Source organism: Musa acuminata, chromosome BXJ1-6, assembly GCF_036884655.1.
Source record: "Musa acuminata AAA Group cultivar baxijiao chromosome BXJ1-6, Cavendish_Baxijiao_AAA, whole genome shotgun sequence".
Taxonomy (NCBI): Eukaryota; Viridiplantae; Streptophyta; class Magnoliopsida; order Zingiberales; family Musaceae; genus Musa; species Musa acuminata.
The window spans coordinates 254,809-277,828 of NC_088332.1; the positions used below are offsets into that span (position 1 = coordinate 254,809).

General features: G+C 37.9%; 3 protein-coding genes across 12 annotated transcripts; 1 reads left to right on the forward strand and 2 right to left on the reverse strand.

Moving 5' to 3' along the window:
• The first annotated feature begins 244 nt into the window (after positions 1 to 244).
• On the forward strand, positions 245 to 4,997 carry LOC135582650 (receptor-like protein kinase). 9 transcript variants are annotated; one of them, XM_065185654.1, is made up of 4 exons: positions 245 to 968; positions 1,135 to 1,251; positions 1,355 to 4,312; positions 4,505 to 4,997. In XM_065185654.1, the coding sequence occupies exons 3-4, from the start codon at positions 1,360 to 1,362 to the stop codon at positions 4,882 to 4,884; spliced, it is 3,333 nt and encodes a 1,110-aa protein (XP_065041726.1). In that variant the 5' UTR covers positions 245 to 968; positions 1,135 to 1,251; positions 1,355 to 1,359; the 3' UTR covers positions 4,885 to 4,997. The 9 variants fall into 9 exon arrangements, with proteins under 9 accessions (XP_065041726.1, XP_065041722.1, XP_065041727.1 ...); XM_065185650.1 differs by having other exon boundaries at positions 1,138 to 1,251; XM_065185655.1 differs by having other exon boundaries at positions 1,188 to 1,251.
• Positions 4,998 to 5,139: 142 nt separating this feature from the next.
• LOC135675476 (uncharacterized) lies at positions 5,140 to 8,988 on the reverse strand. The gene is made up of 2 exons (XM_065185659.1): positions 8,740 to 8,988; positions 5,140 to 6,020 (listed from the first exon to the last, which is right to left on the reverse strand). Exons 1-2 carry the CDS (start codon positions 8,897 to 8,899, stop codon positions 5,452 to 5,454), a joined length of 729 nt encoding a protein of 242 aa, XP_065041731.1. The 5' UTR covers positions 8,900 to 8,988; the 3' UTR covers positions 5,140 to 5,451.
• A 2,546-nt stretch (positions 8,989 to 11,534) lies between these two features.
• Positions 11,535 to 22,046, reverse strand: LOC103970989 (amino acid transporter AVT1A). Of its 2 annotated transcripts, none has more exons than XM_018820129.2 (12): positions 21,698 to 22,046; positions 20,628 to 20,914; positions 20,233 to 20,447; positions 19,126 to 19,149; positions 18,835 to 19,015; positions 18,541 to 18,772; positions 18,314 to 18,449; positions 18,208 to 18,227; positions 17,966 to 18,111; positions 14,088 to 14,131; positions 12,045 to 12,107; positions 11,535 to 11,809 (listed from the first exon to the last, which is right to left on the reverse strand). In XM_018820129.2, the coding sequence occupies exons 1-12, from the start codon at positions 21,889 to 21,891 to the stop codon at positions 11,717 to 11,719; spliced, it is 1,635 nt and encodes a 544-aa protein (XP_018675674.2). In that variant the 5' UTR covers positions 21,892 to 22,046; the 3' UTR covers positions 11,535 to 11,716. The 2 variants fall into 2 exon arrangements, with proteins under 2 accessions (XP_018675674.2, XP_009383178.2); XM_009384903.3 differs by having other exon boundaries at positions 11,539 to 11,809; positions 18,541 to 18,760; positions 21,698 to 22,045.
• Positions 22,047 to 23,020: the final 974 nt, after the last annotated feature.

Genomic DNA, 23,020 nt, shown 5'->3' on the forward strand with positions numbered 1-23,020 from the left:
TTTTTTCGCCTCGTGCCGAAGCAGGTGGCCTGCTATATTCTTTAGATTTTTCAGTTGACTAAAGGCGTAGAACAACTACTTTTGTCAGTTGGTGGTTGCAGTCCACTTGATCAAAGATTTAGATCGGAACATAGAATACATTTCTCCCCCTTGTCGTGTGTGCGTCTGATAGCAGATGCCGTCAGATGAAGCGATGCATGGAACATGAACGTGCAGGGTTCTCCTCGCCTGACGAATGTCCACGTTGTCTTAGCAGACATCAGCGAGTTGATTATGACGCCAGTAACGATGTCCTGGAAGTTCTGGTGAGGCCAGGCGCTGTCCTCTGACTCCGTCGAGACGGGGGAGCTTTCGGCGCGAGAGGTCCACCCCTCGTGCCCATGCTCGTTGGACGCGGTCACACTCCATTTGACGTCGCCTGGCCGCCATGGACGGCACCCGGTGGGAATTCACGTGCCCCATCACTTTCCTTTCTTTTCCCAAGGTCAAACGCAGGCAAGTAATACGAGTATCACCACGCGACGCTGACCTTCCATTAGTTCTTCGATAATAATTTCTTCACTCTAGCGGTGCCTGGCACTGCTACTTGCCCACAACGTGTTTGATCCAATGTGAGTGCGACTTCTTTATCCGACCGCACTCGCTTCAAGTTGTTGCCGACCCAGCCGCCGAGTGCGCAGTAGCGCGTGCAGCTTCGTGTCGAGACGTGAGCATTTATGCTCCTCCGACTGTCGAGCTGTCGGTTTGACGGCACAGCTAAACTCACTACTTTTTGGTCAGCTTGGCGTACGCCGCAGTGTGAACGCTGCCTCTGCCCACCATACTTAGAAGAGCAGGGGCATACAAATGGACGAGTAAAACTTTTCCCAGTAAAGGCAGTGGGAAGCTGGTGTCCCGCGTGACGACGTTTCATCCTAAGCTGATAAAGAACAAAGGGTCGGAACTACGAGGAGTCTCGATTGGATGAGGTGCGGTATGCTCTCCTTGGATTTCCTCTGTTTTCTGTAGCTTCTGAGAATGGGAGGCTTTTGTATTGCTTAGATCTCCATGTCTTGCTAAGTTGCCGTTCTATTTCGTTACTTCTGGTAAATTTTAGTGGTCATTTTGGAGGTCTGAGTTGGTTCTTTTGTACAGCAGCAATAGCATTCTCTGATTCCTTGGATCCTTTGATCTTCTTTTGCTCTCAGCGTGGTGTAGGTGTTTTTCCTTGTGCGTGGATCAGGTCTCCCTCGACACCATAATTCTTCTTAGGTACGTGTTTATTTGCTTGGATTAACTTTTTTGTCTTTCTGAAGTAATAGGAAATTAGGAATCGACAAAAACACTCAGTAGATTACTTTTTCCACCTCTATAGGGGTGATGGGGTCTCATCATTGGCATTTTATGTTGTTCTTGGCTTTCTTTCCACTGTACAATGCTTTGAACGATGACGGAAAGACCCTGATGGCCCTTTCCAAGAGCTTAATATTGCCCTCATCGATCAACACCACTTGGAATTCTTCGGACCCAAATCCCTGCAAATGGGTGGGAATCCGTTGCGACAAGAGTGGGTTTGTGGTCTCAGTTGAGCTTCCTGAGAGTGGAATTTCTGGTTCACTGGGGAAAGAAATCGGGTTGCTGAGTCGCCTGAGGAAACTTGATCTCGGCATCAACAATCTTTCTGGAATTATCCCATCGGAATTAGGCAATTGCAGCCTTCTTGAGCACTTGGACCTCGCAGTCAACTTACTTTCGGATGAGATACCAGAAACCCTCCAGAACCTCAACAAGTTGTCCTACTTGTCACTTTTCGAAAATTTTCTGAGTGGAAATATACCAAATCAATTGTTTTGGGGTCTGAATCTTCAGACAATCTTCCTTAATGATAACAATCTCACTGGCTCGATCCCTTCTATCGGTAGAAATATGAGCAGGATTAAGTCTCTGTGGCTTAGCCAAAATCATTTGTCAGGCCCTTTGCCTGATTCGGCTGGGAACTTTAGCAAGTTAGAGGAGCTCTATCTGTTTGATAACCAGTTGAGTGGACCTCTTCCAAGGACTCTAAGTGACATCAGAGGACTTAGATATGTGGATGTTAGCATAAATAATTTTGTTGGAAGAATCCCTTTTGGTTACAACAGTTGCAAGCTGGTGGAATTAATATTGACATATAACCAATTTGAAGGTGAAATTCCAGCAGCAATTGGTAACTGTAGTAATTTGACCATTTTTGGTGCTGTTAACAATAGCTTGTCTGGGAAAATACCATCTACTCTTGGCTTTTTGACAAAGCTTGAGAAGCTTTACCTATCTGCTAACTCTTTGTCAGGGCTTATTCCTTCTGAGATTGGGCAATGCACATCTTTGATTGAATTGGAGCTGTACTCGAACCAGCTTAAAGGAGTTATTCCAAGCGAATTGGGTAATCTGAGAAATCTGAAAAAGCTTTATCTTTTCGATAATAATCTGATTGGAGAGGTACCGATGGACATCTGGAAAATTCCAAATCTCACATCAATTCTTATTTACAATAACAATATCTCTGGAGAGCTACCTTCTGAGATCTGTGAGTTAAATAGATTGAGGAACATTTCTCTTTACAATAATCAGTTCACTGGAGTCATACCTCAGTGTTTGGGAATCAACAGTAGCCTAGTGCAAATTGACTTTACAAATAGTGGCTTTGTTGGTGGCTTCCCACCAAATATCTGTTTCGGAAATCAGTTAGTAGTGTTGAATTTGGGTTCTAATCTGCTTAATGGGACAATGCCTCCAGGAATTGGGAACTGTTCAAGTTTGCGAAGGTTGATCCTTCGTGATAACAGACTTAGCGGTCCGATCCCAGAATTCATAGTGATATCAAGTTTGTCATACATGGATTTAAGTTTGAACAGATTGAATGGACATATTCCAGCAAGTTTAGCAAATTGTATGAATCTCACCATGATAAACCTGTCAAAGAACAAGCTTGATGGGCCGATACCTCAAGAAATAGGAAATCTATTGAACCTACATGTCCTGAATCTGTCTAACAACAATTTGTATGGTCCACTATCTCCACAGATTTCACAGTGTAGTAAGTTATATTTGCTGGACTTGGGGTTCAACTCTTTAAATGGCATGATTCCATCAAGCCTAACAAACTTAACACACCTCTCCCGGTTGATACTGCAAGGTAATCAATTTAGTGGTGGTATTCCAAATTTCCTGTCAGAATTTAGTGGATTGTTTGAGCTGCAGCTTGGAGGAAACAAGTTGGGAGGTGGTATTCCTTCATCATTGGGTTCATTGCAAATCTTGGAGATAGCTTTGAATCTCAGTGACAATGGACTTACAGGACAGATTCCAGGAGAGTTAGGGAATCTGAAAATGCTACACAGCCTGGATATATCTCTCAACAACCTGACAGGAAGTCTGATGCCCTTGAGTGATCTCCGTTCGCTAACTTACGTCAATGTTTCATATAACAATCTCACTGGTCCAGTGCCAAATAATTGGCTTAAGCTTTTGGAACTTTCACCAAGCTCATTTATGGGCAATCCTGAATTATGCATCTCTTGTCAGGCAGCTGATTCAACTTGCACAAATGTTACTTCTATATTGAAGCCATGTGCAGCATCAAATAATTCAAAAGGCTTAGGCAAGATTGCGATTGTAATTATAGTTCTTGGTTCATCCTTGGTGTGTGCATCGGTCATTCTTCTTTTGGGATTTATCCTTCTTAAGTGTACAAGAAGATTGGAGGATGAAGGTCCATCCTTACATGAAGGTTCCTCTTTTCTTCTGAACCAACTGATTGAAGCCACTGAGAACTTAGACAAGAGACATGAAATAGGGAGAGGAGCTCATGGGATAGTCTACAAGGCAGTGCTCAACACAGGGAAATTATATGCTATAAAGAAGCTTGTTTTTGCAGGCCAGACGGCATCAAACACAAGCATGGTAAGAGAAATTCAAACGATCGGAAAAATCAGGCACCGAAATCTAGTGAAATTGGAGAAATTTTGGTTGAAAAAAGATTATGGGTTAATATTGTATGATTACATGGAAAATGGCAGCCTCCATGATGTTCTGCATGAGCTCAACCCAGCACCAGTCTTGGAGTGGAAGGTGCGGTATAAGATAGCTCTTGGAATTGCCCAGGGGCTGGTTTATCTTCATGATGACTGTAGTCCAGCAATTATTCATCGTGATATTAAACCGAAAAACATATTGTTGGACACTGATATGGAGCCACATATCTCGGATTTCGGAATTGCTAAGCTTCTTGATGAAAATTCTTCTTCATCTCAGTCAACTGCTATTATGGGCACCATTGGTTATATTTCCCCAGGTATGGTTTTCTTCTTTTGCTTAATACCTAAGCTATTTTAGTAGGGTTGGTGATTGTAAGCTTTGCTTACTCCTTCCATGATATCATTTCATCTTGTGAATACTACTATTATTTTCTCCAGTATAGATGTTCGATTAAAATCCTCTTTCATAGAATTGCATTATGATGTTAAGCAGCTATGCCTTGTAACAGAGACTGCATACACAACCAGAAAGAGCAAGGAGTCAGATGTATATAGTTATGGAGTAGTTCTACTAGAGCTTCTTACCAGAAAAAAGGCCTTGGATCCTTCATTTCCCGAAAACATGAACATAGTGAATTGGGCGACTTCAACATTGGATGGGAATGGTGAAATTGGACCAGTTGTGGATCAAGATCTCATGAATCAAGTTATGGGAACTTGGGAGTTAGAAGAAGTGCACAAGGTGCTTTTTCTGGCCATGAGATGCACAGCAAAGGAGGCAAGTAGGAGGCCTTCTATGCAGAATGTTGTCAGAGAGTTAATAGATATCAAGTCGAAACTTGTCGGTACAAACAAAAACCTGAAGATATCTAGACACTTTGCTTCGTAAGATTTTGTATGGAAATATGAATTTTGGTTATTATGTAAAGTGTCTGGGTGCTTAGAATACTGATTTAAGATTTATAAAATCATGCACAAGCCTCGAGAATCCAAAATTTGTCAGCTCAGTTACTCCTCGACTGCTTGCTGTTGCAAGTGGACTTAGCCAGTATTGATTCAGAATGTAAAGCTTTGGTGTGTATAGAGTAAGAAGAATTAACAAATATTCAACAAATATCCTGGAGGGATGTGCAAATATTTTCAGTTGGCTATAAAATGAACATTTCAACTAGTCATAAATTTGATCTCTTCCGCACAATATCTTCGGCACAATATCTGAACTCCAGATTACATTATCATTACACTTATGATGAATGTTCTCATAAAGGCTACAGTGCAACTAATTATGATCTCAGAGTGAAACTGAAAGCAATCATAATCAGCTAGCTCTTTAAAGTTTCCTCAAAAAATCGCATTGAAATTATATCTACGTCCACCAGAGGAGGAAAACTGAATGCTCCATATGGTACGATCTGAAAGAAATCTATTCATAATGCTTCATTTCAATTTAGCTGCTTCATTCATCGATATGTGATGCGTGGTGAATGCATATAAACCATTGTCCATTGATCCTCTCAAACACGTTTGTTGCTACTTGTTTTCCCCAACTGCTGCCTTTTGTCTTGACCACCTCCATGCATGTTACATACCCAACATTGCCTCTCACATGGACCTCAACATTCTTCAGATCGATTTGGAGAGGGAACTCATAATCAGCATTGCACACGATTTCCCAGCTTCCCATGACCATCTCATAGCCAGATATAGTGCCTGCACCAGGATGTATAACATACACATGCTCCCCTTTAGCCCAAATTGAGTGCATAGCAGCAAGATCTCCATTCTTGAAAGCATGGTAGAATCGGGCATTAGCGGAGAGAACAGAAGCCTTGCTGTCCTCGTGGAGAATACGAAGTCGATCTCTGATTTGAGCAGCACGAGCATAGTCCTCGTCTTTAATGGCAACCTCTAGATCCTGTTGCAGTGTTTGCTCATCCAACATAGTATCCTCAGTGCTCGGGTTTCCCTCTGCCTCTCCACTTATTACCCTGGTCAACCTCCGCAGCGAGCTCTGAGGTTGAAGCACTGCAGAAGATAAAGAGTCTATTTATCCTGAAAAAGATTTTATATCTTTTTGGCTGATGTTCTGCTAAATCTTAAATTAATTACTATGTCAAATAACAGAGTGCAAAATCTTGGTCCAGGAGCTCATTTGAAGACTGATCGAGTTAAGAAAGTCTTGCATATGCAAATATATGAAAGTTGAGAATAAAGAATTTTCTGAGGCTTCAATTCAGGACTTGACACCAACATGTCAAGACATGAAAACAAACATGAATCTTGAAGCAAACATGACATGGATGTATATCACAGATTTATCTAGCTATAGTCAAGGATGGAGTTTGCTGCACTGTAGTTCTGTGGTGATTGTTTGGCTACTTAGAATAAACTCAAACTTCCATCCATTACTATGTTTGACACTAGTAGTAAAAAAATGCAGAGAGCCACGTAAAATAAGATGAATATTTATTCACTTGAACCAAGCTACAGGCACTCCAATCTTCCTAGTGAACATTCCTATCTGCTGTATCATGAAAGTTGTTCTTTTAGCAATGAAGACGGCAGATAGGAAACCAAAATGATACAGCAGAAGAAACTACAATAACATCCATAATCTCCACATATATCCTACTGTATTTGGAGAGTTCAGCCTTATTGCCATTCAGAAAATTCCTCGTTTTCATTCTTTCACCCCGTGAAAACAGCTATTATAAAGCAGCAACCATTATCTCCACATTTTTCCTACTGCATTTGGAAAGTTCTGCCACATTGTTATTAAATTCCTTGTTTTCATTCTTTCACCTTGTGAAAGAATCACAGCCAGTGACATGAATGGTATTAAGTTCTACTGAACTATTTAAAACTACAGAATCTAACGTAGTTATCAAAATTTCCTTGTAGCTCAAAACCAGAAGAGGAGAAAGAAATTGCTAACTATCACGTTATTGGAAAACAAACACACACAGGCAATAGAAAATTGTGGATAAAATTGCTTCCTTCACCATCTTAAGTTATCTGGTATGATTAAACTTAGATTCTTTGTCAAGCTCCATAATGGTTATACAAGCTAAACAATGAAAAGACACCATTGAGTTAGCATACTTCACTGCCTATGTAGCAGAAATGAAACCACAATTAATTTCACTGTAGAAAATAAAATGATAAATAAAATAGGATGCATGACAGAGACAATAAATATACATGCCCATTAAGAACACAGGGACAGTGCACATGGAATCATAACTATTAATTTAAACAAATGACAAGGAGATTCTACCAAACAAAGGGCTTTGCCAAAACTTCAACATATTTGGCCATGGAAACATGATTATGCAATGATGTGCCATAGCATGGACATGTGGCACAAGGAGTACAGATCAATAAACTCGATGAAAAGAAAGACAAGCAATTGGGTTGGAGGCAACAAAACAACAATTTTGAGGTTATTCACGTGTGACATTCCAAAACCTCATATGAGTTCCAATATTATCAAATCTTATCCATGCATGATCTATGGTCTCTAAGATCCAGCATAACTTCCCCTTTACTCTGCTTACCTTCCATAAAGAGTCATAAATCATCACCAACTTTTACTTATCTCAGTCAGATGGCCAAAAATTACATCATTGAGTAAATAACAAATTCAAAGAGTAATGACAAGAGTGAATCAGATAATGTCCATTGTTATACTTTTACAAAGATGAGGCAAACCAGACATCATGGCCAAAATGTATATCCTTGTATATCCATAATCATATCAGAAATTTGTTTCTCTGAACTTTTTGAATATGGATTCAGATTAAGTTCTAGCTGGATCCATATATTCAAATATCCATACATATTTGAATGTAAAAATAAAAAAAAAAATCATCTAATAAAAGGAAGAAAAGATTATTGATCGGTTATTCCCTTTTTTTTTTCATCTCACACTTGCTTTATGGTCTTCCCATAATTATAATGGACAAGTTTGGATTGGTGGTTTAATTATGCGTTTTTGAAAACTTATCTGATCAATTCATTAATCATATCAGTGTCTACCCTATCCCCAATTACAGTCGAGACACATCACTCATTCAGTTTATATCTATATTTACATCCACTCTAAACAAAAGAGAAAAAAAATGGTCACAAGATTCAGTACTTAAAACATTTGTATACCACAATCAAAATTGGTCACCAGTATGGTTTTCCCAAATATCTGATATTTATTGATCCCTGTTTAGTCCCACATCTATATTAGGATGGACAGAGTTAGAGCCTTCTGTGGCGTTCACTGGTCTATTACAATCCTAATTTAGTCACCTGAACATTCCAACAAAGTGTAGGGAATTTAGTCAAAATTTTATTTTATTTTTATGTTTTTGCTAATTAAAAATAAAAGTCAAATAATCCACTTCAAACGCCCGATCAAAACCTCCCATGCCAAACCATTTCTTTTTTTTTTTTTTTGTCTTTATTTGTGAAATATCTAACATTAGCTAAACAATAAGCCTTAACGAACAATTTGACTAACAAACAATTCAACAACATAAAAATCAACTTCCGTTGATATCATGTTAATTTTGGCGCATATATTTCTTCCTTTGATCCCCTTTTAGGAATATAATAGATTTAAATGAACACCAAGAACAATGAATTCAGATCCGCAAAGCACCAATTGGAATCAGAGCAGAAACAGGGAAAGTAAAAGGAAGAAAAGAAAGGATTTTGGAAGAAAAAGAAGAAGAGGGCCGGAAGCACGCACCAGGGCGGTAGAGCTCGACGTCGACCCGTTTGGAGATGGCGAAGCGGAGGCTGCGGCTCCCCGCAGGACGCAGGAGGGCGCGGCGACCGATGGAGCCGGTGGCGGAGACCGTCCCCCGGATCGGAACGGCGGCGGCGAACCCAGCCACCGTCGACGCCATCTCGCGTTAGCTCTGGGCCTGTTTCCCGTTCGTTAGCCGATACCGTATGAATGAGGAACCGTGATCCGCCGGTGCACAAATAGGGTGGTATCGATCCTTGACCCAACACGAGATTGACGAGCTTGAGATCTAAAGACATCGGTCCAATTGACCCGATTGGTAAATACGTTTGATTTCAACTCATGAATTTAACTATGAATTTAACCTAAGAATATCCAAGTACCAAATATATATATATATATATATATATATATATATATATATATATATATTATTGATCTTGAATTAAGTGGTTGGGACAGTAGACTTGTCCAAAACTATAAAATTCTCCTTGGAGTTTGGAGGAGAAAAAAAAAAAAAAATTGTTTACATGGTTGTTGTGGACAATAGCATTGTCCTCTCTGTTTACATGCTCTTAAAAAAATACCACATTCACAAATACCAGCCTCATATTATGAAGTTTCAAGTGTGCAGCTTTAGTGAGGGCGTCCAATTTCTCCCAGCATTCTTATCTCATTCTTTCCCTTCCTTCAAAGAGCATTTGAAAATAAATTTAGATCGAAGTAAATCCAAATATAATTTAGCAAAACTACAAAAAAAAAATAGAGAGATTATGCTGAACAGAGTCTTTCCAACTGTGATTAACAGAACACTGACCATGAAAGAGAATTTGAAACCTAGTTTAGATCGAAGCAAATCTCAATATGATCCAGTAAAGCTACAATAAAAAAAAAAAAGAATATGCTCAGTAGACTCTTATGAGGGTGGTGTGGTTACCTACTTTATTGCTATGTTGATCAGTGTTCTGTTTGTGAAAATGAGATAGACTGATTTGAGTCTCATATTCTCTTTTCTTGTAGCTTTGCTATATCATATTGGAATTTGCTTCAGTCTAAACTGAGTTTCAAATTCTTTTTCATGTTCAATAATCTGTTTATCATATTGGGGTAGACTCTACCTAGTATATTCTCTTTTCTTACTAGGAATAGTTGATAGATCATATTAAGTCACAATGAAGTAGGCAACCCCTCGTAAGAGTTTCCAAAAACGACTTCAATTCTAAGAAGAATACTTAGAATAGTTCGATTCTAACCATCCTAATCTCTTTAATGTTCTATTTATCTATCCTTACAAAAACCTATAGATGCTCTTACAAGTACCTAACCCTCGACGATGAATGACAACTCCAAATCTAGTTGTTATAATCAGACTCAAGGGATAAGTATATGCATGCGATCTTACCTACTAGGTAAGGATGAAAAATAAGAATTAGTAGTAAATTTTATGATCCCTTTTTTTGGTAAGGTAAATAACATAGAAAATATAGTTCGGTTACAAAGTCAAGTGTCCTCACTAAACGTAATGCTTAGTATAATTATCCTAAGATCTTCCTTAACACAATGGATAATGCTACTAATTCCTCTCCAGAATGACAAAGCTTCTCCATGGCTCAAATCATAAAGATTAAGATAATCATACTTCACATACTCTAAGCTTAAAAAATTTTAGATTTATTGATTATTGAGAGGATATATCTAGCATTAACATTATACTAAACCAAACTAATGTCTCTAACCCTCAAGCATCTGAATTTTTTAGGGGTTATGAGATGATTCGAACTTACGATTAGAGGGAGAGTTATCCTAAAAGAAAGATTTAGTATACTTAGAAATAGAGTTGAAAAACTTATCGGTGGTCTAACAATTAGTGAATGAAGAAAAATAAAATTTAGGACATAATTAATCAATATCACTTGTCAAAGTATTAATCACCAATCCTTGATTCTATCAAGGAATTTCTCAATGATTTGGTTTTGAATATTAAGAGAGAAAAAATGTTCTTTAAGTATGGGATAAGCCAAGATCACGAATTCCAAAGAGTTACAAACTCTATGTTTGACATCAACAATAAAATACTTGAGAAAGCAAATAGCATATTAAAGGCCCATAAGGTTGGAATACAATTTTAAAGACTTTGGATAGGTTATTTCAAGATTTAGAGTAATCAAGATATCATTCACAGAAACAAGATAAAAGATCCCAATATTTTTAGCAGTAAAAGGTCTAATCTTGTGTCGCTCAACATACACATATAAAAGGATAGCAAGGAGCTGTTTGGATAATGACAAATCTTCGTCTCGCTCAAGATACGCATTTAAAAGGATTGAAAGGAGCTATCCCATAATGATAATCAAAGAGAAAAAAATAAAATTAGATCTCCCTATCGTATACCGTGATAGAAAGAAAGAATTATTCACTTGATAGTTAACAGCCAAGATCCAATTGGTAAAAGATGAAGGGAAGTTCATTCTTTCTAGGATTCTAGAAATGATGATGAAAAGAAGGGTAGACCAGGAGACGAAATTAAAAGCTTTTTTGTAAATCGATTTTGATTAGGATTAGTGGTTCTTCCCATGAAAATTAAACATGCAATAATAATATTATGAATACGCCTAATGACATGAGAATGCTCTCCATATATCAGACAGGAAGACCTCCCGGAGAACCCAATGTGTCTCTGCATTAGACACCACCAAAGTTGTTACCATGTCGCCACAAACGAGTACACCACACATTACCCATTACAGTTTTCTGACACAGAAATAAATGGAGTTTCACGTCACCATCCCAACAAACAAGATTTTTTACAAGCAACTTTTTACTCAACTAAACGAGAGATAAATGTTCATACTTATCGAAAGATTCCCACATCATTAAATAGATCAATACTTAGCAAGAAGATTTTACATTAAACTGCAGGAAAATGTGCCAAATTACAGGAATAATGTAGCTGAGTGCTGTCCATTCTTCTTGGACCTTAGTAACTGCTTGCTATCCGTGATATAGACGAGTATGTTCCAAGTGCAGCGCTGATGATGCCTAGTGCAGCAATGGTGGTTCCCAAAACAATCTGTTAAATGTACAAAAGCAAGCAGATCATCAGAACCCCAATTTGCACTTTTAGGTTACCCGATACACCTTCATCAAATCAGTCTTAAATTAAGCTGCTCATAAAATAGCCAGTTAAGGATTTTAATAGGTGATGATACCACATGTAATCTTAAAATCTTCTCTGTTCTCCCTTGAAGAGAAGAACAGATACTAGAGTTACTGTAAAATATCTTCAAGAAGCAAGCTCACATTACCTGCAATGGTTTAGCTTTGTTCTTAAATATCTTCAAGAAGCACAGTGCGGGCATTACAATGGCCTGGTAAAGCAAATCAGATAATGTATAATATTTACTCTTTGGAAAAAGTAATATTTGTTTAAGTATTTGACCTAATTCAATATCTTTCTATATCCCACATTCTTGTAAATTAACAAGTACTTCAAATGAAAAAAAAAAAAACAGTGAGAAACAATAACCATATACAAACAAAATAATACAAAACCAGGATGTACTATCATAATTTATTTCTAAGCTTTTAAGAAAACAAAAACAAAAAAAACTCTATTATGTCAGGGAAAAGTATTAACAATCTGAAGTCATAATGGGAACAATATGGAATCAAATTAGAATACAACAAGATAAGAGTGAACATATCTAGTTGATCCATACCAATGACCGACAAGTCCTAGATAACTTACTCATAAAAGTCCAGCTTAAGGGTGCACCCCATGTCATAAAGTACACAGATTATGAAAAATCGAGGCTACTCACCGTGAAAGGCATCCTTTCAAGTTAGCACTCAGCCTCACCCTTGATTGGTGAAACCATACAAAATTATGGGCTATCTTAACTCTTAAGCATGTTTTCCATGACAAATGGTGGTATGATGAACAAATTAAGTGTCCAAAGTATGATCTCAGCATCATACATGCACAGGACAACATTATAGAAAATAACAGAACTTATAAAGACTAGCAAAGAATGAAAAGCTCAAACCCAAATGATAAATAACCTGTGCTGAGTAATTTCTTTTTTATTTTTTAGTTGTTTTGGGGCTTTTTCAGAAATTCATACACTCAGCAAACCAGCACGGATCACTATGGTACCAGTCCAAGCCCCAACTGGTATCCTACCAGTATGCGAAGTTGCAAACCTTGATGTTCCAGCTTTTCTTTCCAGGCATTTTTTGAAACTTGATTCATACTGCCATACCCAGTACATTACTGGTAAATGAAATTGTGAACCATGCTCCCGTATCTATATATGTGTCATACATAATATTTATAGGATATCTCTAGATATATAATATACTAAATCAAATACATGTCTATGAAATTGTCAAGAGATGGCTAAAATCAGGTAAATGTGAAGATACTTTTTATATAATTAATAAAATATGACCATAAGATCAGCAAGTCACACTGAGAGATAACCCAAAGCATACAAAGATGAGGCCTTTTTTTCCCACCAAATGTAATCCATAGCCCTTGATCAAACAGCATGGATACTTCACATGTGTCATATATATATAAGATAAGCTTTACATGCAATATTTAGGGAGATTCTTGGATGCTTATTAGATACTTCCTCAAAATCTTTGAATTTCAAATATTTTAAATTTTAAGCAAGTAAGGATATATTCCATGCAAGGTTTCATATCTCAACCATATTGGCCAATATGGTTTGGTATTTACTAGTCCAAGCACCATATAGAAACATATAGCTTGATATCGGAACAATACCATTCTTTTTTACTATTGTATTCAGTGACACTGGACAGAACAGGCAGATATACCGTCCTGTATGCTGATCCCATACTGGTCTGATAGATCACTGAAACCAGTACCAGATTTGAAATCTTGATTTCATAATGCTTCTTGGGATAAGTTAGTTTTTCTTTTATTAAATGTTGACATTTATTATGGACAAATTCAAACATCAAGTTACTTAATTAATGATCTTACTTCATTTATCACAAACTCTTGTGATTTTATCTTTATGTTTGACCAATTGTCACTAAAAACAATCTTTTGATATAAATGTATTTGGAATTGTTACTTAATTACTCGTTATTTATTATCATACATAACTATGCATTCTTACTCTAAATAACGTCATCAAGCTTAATTATATACAGTACCATACATGCAAAAATGTCCATATCCCTGCTTTACAGTCAGATGAAATATACATGTATCCAGTTAAAACATGGCCATGTAAAAACTGCAGACAAGATCCAAAACTAATGCTTAAAAGGGTTTGAATGTCTAATAAAGAAAAAATAGAACAAAGCTATACCACAAGTATACTGAGAAGTGAACCGATCAATGCCATCACAAGACCTGAAACCATGTCATAACAGCTTGAAGTTAATATGGTCCAAAGAAGAAATTATCATTTGGAATGTTCAATACTTCAATCATATAATAAAGTCATAAAACATTGTTTTTCTCGTACAAGAAAACAAGACTATATGCTTGTTGAACTGCACATGTCAGTATTCTAATATCCTAAACAAAAAAATGCTCAAGAGTTGAGGAAAACGGGGGCAAAGAAACAATAGCTAGGTAAGAGAAAAAGTCTTACCCCACAAAGTTTGTCTAGGCTTTGACGTCAGTTCAACTTGCCAAGTCACAACTTAGACTTGCTACCAGTAAAAGAAAACTTTTCCACTTTCATAGGCTGGATATATTGACTTAGAGGTAGAGATATGATTATAGCGACTAATTTGGTTGTAGGTAGATATGGATTTATAAATGAATAGTAAATATTGACTAGCAAAATGAATCACAGTCTCACACTGGCAACTAAAACTCCATCCTCTATTCCCAATTAATAGTCCTACCTAAGGATTTAAATCCCAGTCCTAAACTGGTTAGGTAATCTACCTGATTGATACGGTTTCAGTATACTGGAGGCTTACTGTCCGTACCACTTAGTTGCCCAAAAAAAATTTATAATAATAAAATACCAACTAATAAGACCATATGATTCAATACCAGCCTATGGTTGGACTAGTTAATACTGGTCAGTACAATATATGTATTTGATAGTTGAAGCCATTGGCCTACCTAACTCATCCAATTTTACCAATCATACTAGTAAAAACACTTAGGGCGAGCCTAGGTCCAATAATAAGGTTGTACCTTTGTGACCTAGGAGATCGGGATTCAAGTCACAAAAATAATCTTTTTAAATATTTAAAGATAAGACTGCGTACATTGACCCTCCCCAGACACCACATTAATGAGAGCCTCGTGCACAAGGTATGCCATTTTTTTAGACTATAAAAAAAACTCATCCTCAATACATAGAGTGGAATTGTATTATTTCAGAAATATATATTTGTTTTTCCCAATAGAATGCTCTAACACTTGTAACCAAGGTTTTTAATACCGAATCGTACCGCCCGACATGGGCGGTACATATCGGTCCGCCAGCAGACTGATACACAGACCGCCAGCTACTGGGCAGTACCATTGATATAGCCCCGTATCAAACAATATGGGTTGTATCGGGCGGTAACGATCAAAATTTCGACCGTTACCATCGATCTTAGGTACTGTCACGGACAAACTTCTAAACAAGATGTTTGAAGTAATGCTTATGTATGTCCGTGTCTTTTGGTATGTTCATACTTTGACTAGCATGTAGAGGGATAGCCGAAGGCTTAATAGTCTCATTTTAGTTCGGTCTATAATGAACCATTTTACCCTTTGTTGTGCAACTGTTCAGAGCTTGTAAAGTCTGTTTGTAATTTGCTTTGTCTATGAAGTGTCTTTGGAAATGTTTGCTTGTGGATCCCGAATGAGGCATTTTCTCTAATCTGTTCTATCTTTTGTAGGTCCCAAGGGACATAGGAGGCTTTGGGCAGGCTGACCTTTGCGGACGGACACGCAAGGGTGCCGCACAACTTAGGCAAAACCAGCTAAGTCCGTGACAGTACGGTCTTAAATTCCGCTCAGATCCAATCTTAAATTCCGCCAGGTAGCGATAATAGTCACCCTTCATCTTCAGGTAGAAGACCTTGGAGTCGATAGCGGCGGCGACAAGGATGAGGTGAGCATCGAGGAGGCGAAGGATGCCGCCATAGATGGAGTCGAGCTTGGACTCGATCCGAGCGCGGTAGTCGCGGATGGCGACCACGTGGTTGTGGTTTCTGCGACCCTCCTTCTGTTTGATGAAGGAGACGATCCGCCAAGACACGTGGAGAGCGACGATGACATTCTTGTAGGTGATGGAGAGGAGGTTGCGGTCCTCCACCGTGAGCTCCTCCCCCTCCCCCACCGCGCCAACAACCTTCTCCATGTACTCCACCATCTCCTTGTAATGCTCCACCTGCTCTGCCAACTTCGCCATGTAACGCTCTCTTCCCTCCCTGCTGCCATGTACCTGCTTGTTCGGTGGGGCCCACCAATTGACCTCCTTTTTCAAAATGCTTTGCATACATCAACCACAATGCTCGCTTACCTTCCCTCAGACAATTGGGAATGACCAAGGACCCACACGCGGAGCCCACATCTAGTAAGAATAATTCCCACAGAGATCGTAAGCGGATGGGTGGATGCCGTGAGTTTCTGGGATTGAAGTTTTTATTCTGATTAGTACTTAATAAAGTCTATGAAGGGTATTAAAAAAGCTCAACAACCGAAGTGATTAACACGAAGCACGACAAAAGAATACTCGAGATTAAAAAGGAATATTGACTTAAAGAATGCTAACCTTTTTGCTAAGAACTATTGTGTTAGTCTATTTTTCAGATATTTTCAAAAGAGTTTATGCCTAATTGTACCACTCGGTACGCCCCGACGTACCACTCGATACACTGTACTGTACCATACCGAGCAAAGCTCAGTACACCGGTATGGTACAGTATTCAGAACCCTGCTTGTAACAAAGACTTTGTCGTGCATATACCATATGATGGCCCATATTTATCATCAATTTGTTCCATCGACAACTCCCACCCTACTAGGATTTTGCATTGTTGCTTTGAATACCAATCCTGACACTGGTTTCAACAACCAATCAACCAAGTATGATATTGAGATACTGAGCAGTACATTGACCCATACCACCAGGTATCATTGAAAAATACCATAATGGTACACCAACTAGTATCAAGTTCACTGATCCAGTCTGGTACATGATATGACTGATAAATGCTAGATCCTTTAGCCACTTTAGTGCAATAGCACACCAACTACATATGGTGTTTATGTCACATACAATTTAGCCTTATTAACAAGTCAATGACATTGGGAGTTCTTCAGACTCTCTTCTTTTACTTGAACATACCCAAAAAGACCCATCCAACTCAACATAATCATTGGTCCAGCTCTTGAACAATGTCAAGGTTGGATTGGGTCAGTCTGGTTGCAACAGATTTTCATGTGATGGTTGGACCTCCATTTATGATTAGCTCAAACCAATTCAACTGAGATGCATCCCTAGGTGAGATAATTTAATGTATGATTGACGATTATGACATGCTAAAACAAGGACAAGGATCCACATATACATTGCCAAAACAAATGTGTGCAAGTCTGCAAGAGAGAACATTGATGCTTACAGGGATAAAAGAACACGCAATGTAGAGACAGTTACTTCGATAAGTCATCATAAATGGTACCGAAGCCAACTCTAGCCATATCTCAATGCAACTAGTGATATGCATTGGGGGTGATGACCTTTTAAGGCTAACCATGATGTGATTGGAAGAGGGATTATGTGGGGACCTACTAGTGCTGCCTAACCGGTATCAGAAGAAAATTCGTGTACATGTAATCTCAATTTCCAAAATAGTAATTTCATGTGTGCCTTTAAGGTGAGGTCCACAATGTTATGCATGCATCCTTGAAAATTACAAAAGCCAATTTCACTCCATATTATTGTCATTTCACAACCTCTGATTTCACCCATTAAACAATAGTTTGTATTTTTAATTTTTTATGGTAACACATCTTTTCATGTCAAATGTTGAGCATCAGATCAAAGCTGATGACAGAGAGAGACACAAGGAACTGATGGTAACCATCCCCCTCTCTCTCTCTTTCCTTTTTTTTTCACATTTCTTTGTGTATTTATGCATCTGGCAGCTAATTAAAAGAGTGTTAGCTACTACTAAAATATGAGCAGCAATTAGATTTTTAGTAAGAAATGTCCAAAATACATACCGAAGAAGGGTAGAATAAAAGCAATGCATACGGTAGAAACGACGAGGGTGGTTCTTAATAAAATAGAGCACCATATTGTATCAGCAGTTCTTGGAGGAAGCAGCTCCTCCAAACTCCTGGCTAATGGATTTAGTAATAAAGCATACCTGTTTTTAATTAAGGGTAGAACGAAGGTGATAAAAATCAAGAGTTCTTGCATAAGGCAAGCCAGTTCATGAAGACAATTTAAGTCAAAAGGATACTTAGTGAATGGATTGATTACCTGACGAAAAGCACATTATCATAATGTTAAGAAATAACAGAGAAAAAACAAGAAGTCAACGACTGATCTTAAAATATGATAATTACCGTTGTCCATATAGCAACCTTTGAGGCAAATGTGTGCTTTGGTAAGTTCAATGTTATTTGAGAGAGTGTGCCATCACCAAACATACGATATCCAAGTGTGGCAAAAGAGCCATATATTGCAGTGCACAAAGCGAAACTGTTTACAGAAGTTGGAGAGAGAATTTTTCAGGAAACAGTTTGAAGAATGCTTTAAATAAATTACTGAGTAACGCTAGGTATGTTAATACCATATTAGCAATGCTCTATTAAATTTTGACCGATCTGACATTGATTGGTAAATATTTGGAAACACCGAATGACCAGAGAAGCAAAAACCATACACACCAATAGCAAATGGCAGGCCCCCCCAATTTACAGCTTTACCAGTGTGATGGAACCCAATTCCATCCATGGTACCAACAAAAAAGACAGAGACAAAAACCAAAATAGTGGCAACCACACCACCAGCTGCAAAAGAGACTGTTACCAAATTAAATCTTCCAGTAAGATCCTAAATATATATGGAAAATGACAATTCCAACCTGAAAGGTAGGAGATGATTCTAAGGTCTCGCAGCCAAACAGTTGGTAGAACAATAAGAGCAGTTAACATTCCAAACAAGTGAACAGAATCAATATGGATTCCAGCCCACTCGATCGCAGCCCCAGGAAATATTTTATTGAGATTATCGCCTTCTAAAATGATAAATTCCACACAATATGCCTGCATCATGGGAAAGAAAATTAGTAAATTCTCAAAAAGATCATAGCACTCACAGAAAGCTCAAATCAAAGGGATTTACTTCCCAGGATCAGCACATGAGCCATACTTACATATAGTTCTGTGTACAATATAACCTGCATCAAACATAGCAGCATCATCAGATCTTGGTTGACCAAGTAAGAAAGACAAGTACACGACAGACTATCGGTCAATGCAAGCTAATATTCTTATGAGTTCAATGCAAATTTACCAGCGAAGTGTCTGGTATCCACCAAAGATCCAGCATTCATGGAATTTGAACTAAGAAATTGGATCTGTAATAACTACAGTTACACCAGATCCATGCCCATCTAAAAGTTTCTTAATTTTTCCTTACATACTCAGGCAAACAATGACAGTTGAGATCTTCATTGTATACCCATTCTAGCTTCTATAGATCTGTTTATGATATATTTTGCATCAAAAGTCATCATGTCTAAAAGTTGTTTGCCATAAGAATGGGGCCAGTTGCAGAACACATAGCAAAATTAAGAAATCTCCTTAAAATTCTATGAAGTTCTCAAACTGGACACCAGACACTTTAAGGGTGGTGTTGAATTCCTAACCAAAACAGGGTTAGGAAAGAGGACTTACAAAAAACTAAAAGATTATAAAAAACAAATAATCCAGTTAGTCATGAAAAGAACTATCTTATGGGATATGCTTTAAATGAGGTACCATCGAGCAAACTCCAAGATTCTCCTAAACCAAAGAAAAGTCTACAAGAAAGGGATAGAGAGTGCTGCAAAGCAATGGAATAAATTTCCTGCTTATAAAGAAGAAGCACAATATATATATATATATATATATATATATATATATATATATATATATATATATATATATATATATATATATATAAATATATATATAATATATATTAGTTTCCAAGAAATCTTCCCTTCATGCCTTGGACAATCATTAGCTAAATGAATTTCAATATGTAGGAAACTACACCATCGATGAATAAGTTGAGAGAGACTCACAAAACAGTTTGCCTCCTTTCTCTTCAGAACAAAAGCCACACTATCAGATACAATCCAAGTGCAGGAATATTTTTAGAAATTAGAATAATCCATATCTCATTGAGATGTTATAAATAAGTTCAGGACTAATAATTAAGACAAAACGTATTCAGTATTATGTTTAGTCACCAGCCATGAGAGTTAAGAACTCACAGATATGAAAAGGCGTCCAAACCTTCCAAATGCAGCTTCTCCAATATCTGGGTAACTAAAAATGCCATCTTTACTCTCAAAGCAGTGCTTCATAAGAATGCCGGTGTAACAACAAATAGCTGCAAAAAGAATTAGCAATGCCATACTAGCCCAACCAGCCTCTTTCACTGAAAATGGAGTAGAAAGAAGGCCGACCCCTGCCAATACATTTACACCTACCAAAAGTAACGAACAAAGATATTTTAAATGACAGTAATAATCATGACATAAAATTCAAATACACATTATACTGACTGCTACAAGTTAGACCCAGCAAGTTCTACTTCAGCATTGAACATGATGGGACTCATTAAACAAAAATAACCATTAGTAAAATGATTACAGTTGCTCTTTACCATTAAAGACAGTCTGAGTCACACTACAACCATGATGAATATATCCTTCACCAGAAGACTGCACCTTAAAGGAGACTGATCCATCAGGTGTGGAAGTGAGAGATCTCCTGAGGTTCTTATCTGACTCTTGTTTCTCGTATATGCTACCAGACAAAAGAGGCAATTTCATATCTGAATCTTGTGCACTTTGACTGTGAATATCAAGACTAGAATATCTAAGACTTGGAATAGGCCCAACGTAACCAAAGGCTGGTGATGCAGAAATTGTGTACGAATCAATTGTTTCCCTGTCAGAACAGTCATGATCACAAGGAAAGAATAAGAATCAGTCTCAAGGAACTCCTGTGTGAACATTTCAGAGGCATAAACATTGAAAAATGCATATAAATGACTAGTAGCATAAAAACAATCTCTTGTTAGACAAGCTGAAAATATGGCACCTAGGCTGGCACCCAAGCACCTTGGGGAGCAGCATATCATGAAGCCAACTCATCCAACATATCCATCAAGTGAACAGTTATTCAGATATAGAAATTTTGAAGTTTATAACTACTAAAAGAACATGATAGCCCCATGATTGATTCAAAGTTCTATCATTTGCAAGTATAACTCTAGTAGTTTTTCCCAAAATAATGCAAGAACTAATACTAGTCGAGTGAACATAGTTGTGCATGCCAGAATCTGTTCACCTCCGAAAATCCAGCAAACTACATTAAGATGGCTTACATGTTAAAGAAAAGCCAACAGAAGCAGGCAAAGCACTTTATGTTCCCTTTCCTACAAAGGGCGTGCATTCTTTATATATATTAATTTAACGGGTCCCTCCTCCACAGAAGTGACCCCATTTTACGAATATGAGCCAGGAATCCTTAGAACAACGCGAATTAGGTTCGTTATCATTGCAAAAGGAAATCATTTTTTTAGTGCACTATCTGCTAACCCCACCATCACTACTTTCAATCTTTACCGGCTGCCACAGGTATAGCGGAAGGAGCAAATCCAACAATGATCTAGGTCGTTCTGCTTCAATAGCAACTTGAAGGGTAAAAGAGAGGTCCGATCAAGAAAACCTGAAGCTCTGGGGCCACTGCTGGGAGTAAAACGAAGAGGAGCGCTCCCGCTCCTCACCCTCTTCCTCGTTCCCTTCTTCGTTCTCGCCATCGCTCTTATACTCCGCCACCTCCTCATCGATGTCTGCATCGGTGCTGTCGTCATCGAAGAAGAGCTCGACGTCCTTCTCACCCCGGGCGGTAGAGTTCTCCATCGAGAAGAAGAGTGTCGCCAACCGCTCTCGAACACGAACCCTAAAAGAAAGGAATTTAAGGACAATGGCGACGAAACCGGCCGCTCGGCAACAGGAAAACAACGAGTGAGGACGCCGCTGCAAGATGACGACGATGCGTCGGATTGCTATAATTGCATTCTTTAATACAAACATTACCATTTCTCCTCTTAGTTTTTTTAATTTCTTCCCCCATTTTCGGAAATTATAGTACAATTTGTTTTTTATCCACATAAAGATATCTAAGCAATCTACCCATAACGACCTCCAATAATAAAGTTTTATCACATGATGTCCTCATGATTTTTACAAAAAAAGACACTTTCTTCTTTAAAATACTAAAAATAATCTCAAAGGTCGATCCTTTTTATTAAATACTAAAAATAGCTTGATTCAAACTCAATCGATCCAAAGGCTGGTTCGATTCGATCATGGTCGTGATCGCGATCCCAGTCACATGGATTCAGGTCAAATTTTGTGAAGCGAATTTGGCCGTGTTTGAATCAAAAGGTAAAAGGTTTACACAAAGGTTACACCGAACCAATATATATCTTCCTTCTATGTTCCTCTTCGGTAAGCGACAGCGACGATAAAGTTCTATACTTCTCGATAATATTTTAAATTGGTGACAGCATCCTTTTTTTCTTCGGCAAGGGACAACGACGATAAAGTCCTACATTTATCGATGGTATTTGCAAATGGTGACAGCATCCTCCTCTCTTCGACGATGGCAAATAGTGATGATGACAAAGTCCTCTACTCGTCACTAATATTTGCGAATGACAATGACATCCTCCCCTCTTAGTTACAATGAACTTCTTTGCTCCACTCTAGTATTTGTAGTCGTAGCGACCTCATCTTCTCTCCGGCCATGAATGATAGTGTTTTTGTTGACGACGACATCATTCCCTCCCCGATGACAAACTTTTCCTTTTTTTTTCAAGAAAAAAAAGATAATTTATATTAATTATTATTAAATTATATGCAATTAATGTCTTTTTTTAAGGTGTAAAGTACATCTTTCTTCGTCACCCCCTCATTCACTACCTATGCTTTTTCAACTATTATGTTACCCCCTCCATAATACATAGTTGATGATCATTATTATATC

Excerpts from the sequence above, each read along its gene's own strand:
- LOC103970989 (XM_018820129.2), bottom strand. The coding sequence starts at position 21,891 with ATGGAGAACTCTACCGCCCGGGGTGAGAAGGACGTCGAGCTCTTCTTC. Across the intron at positions 18,228-18,313 it reads AGGTTGCTATATGGACAACG|GTAATCAATCCATTCACTAA; the intron begins GTAATTATCATA and ends GCTTTTCGTCAG. Across the intron at positions 18,112-18,207 it reads GTAATCAATCCATTCACTAA|GTATGCTTTATTACTAAATC; the intron begins GTATCCTTTTGA and ends AATTAAAAACAG.
- LOC135675476 (XM_065185659.1), bottom strand. The coding sequence starts at position 8,899 with ATGGCGTCGACGGTGGCTGGGTTCGCCGCCGCCGTTCCGATCCGGGGG. Across the intron at positions 6,021-8,739 it reads CGTCGAGCTCTACCGCCCTG|TGCTTCAACCTCAGAGCTCG; the intron begins GTGCGTGCTTCC and ends TATCTTCTGCAG.
- LOC135582650 (XM_065185654.1), top strand. The coding sequence starts at position 1,360 with ATGGGGTCTCATCATTGGCATTTTATGTTGTTCTTGGCTTTCTTTCCA. Across the intron at positions 4,313-4,504 it reads CATTGGTTATATTTCCCCAG|AGACTGCATACACAACCAGA; the intron begins GTATGGTTTTCT and ends GCCTTGTAACAG.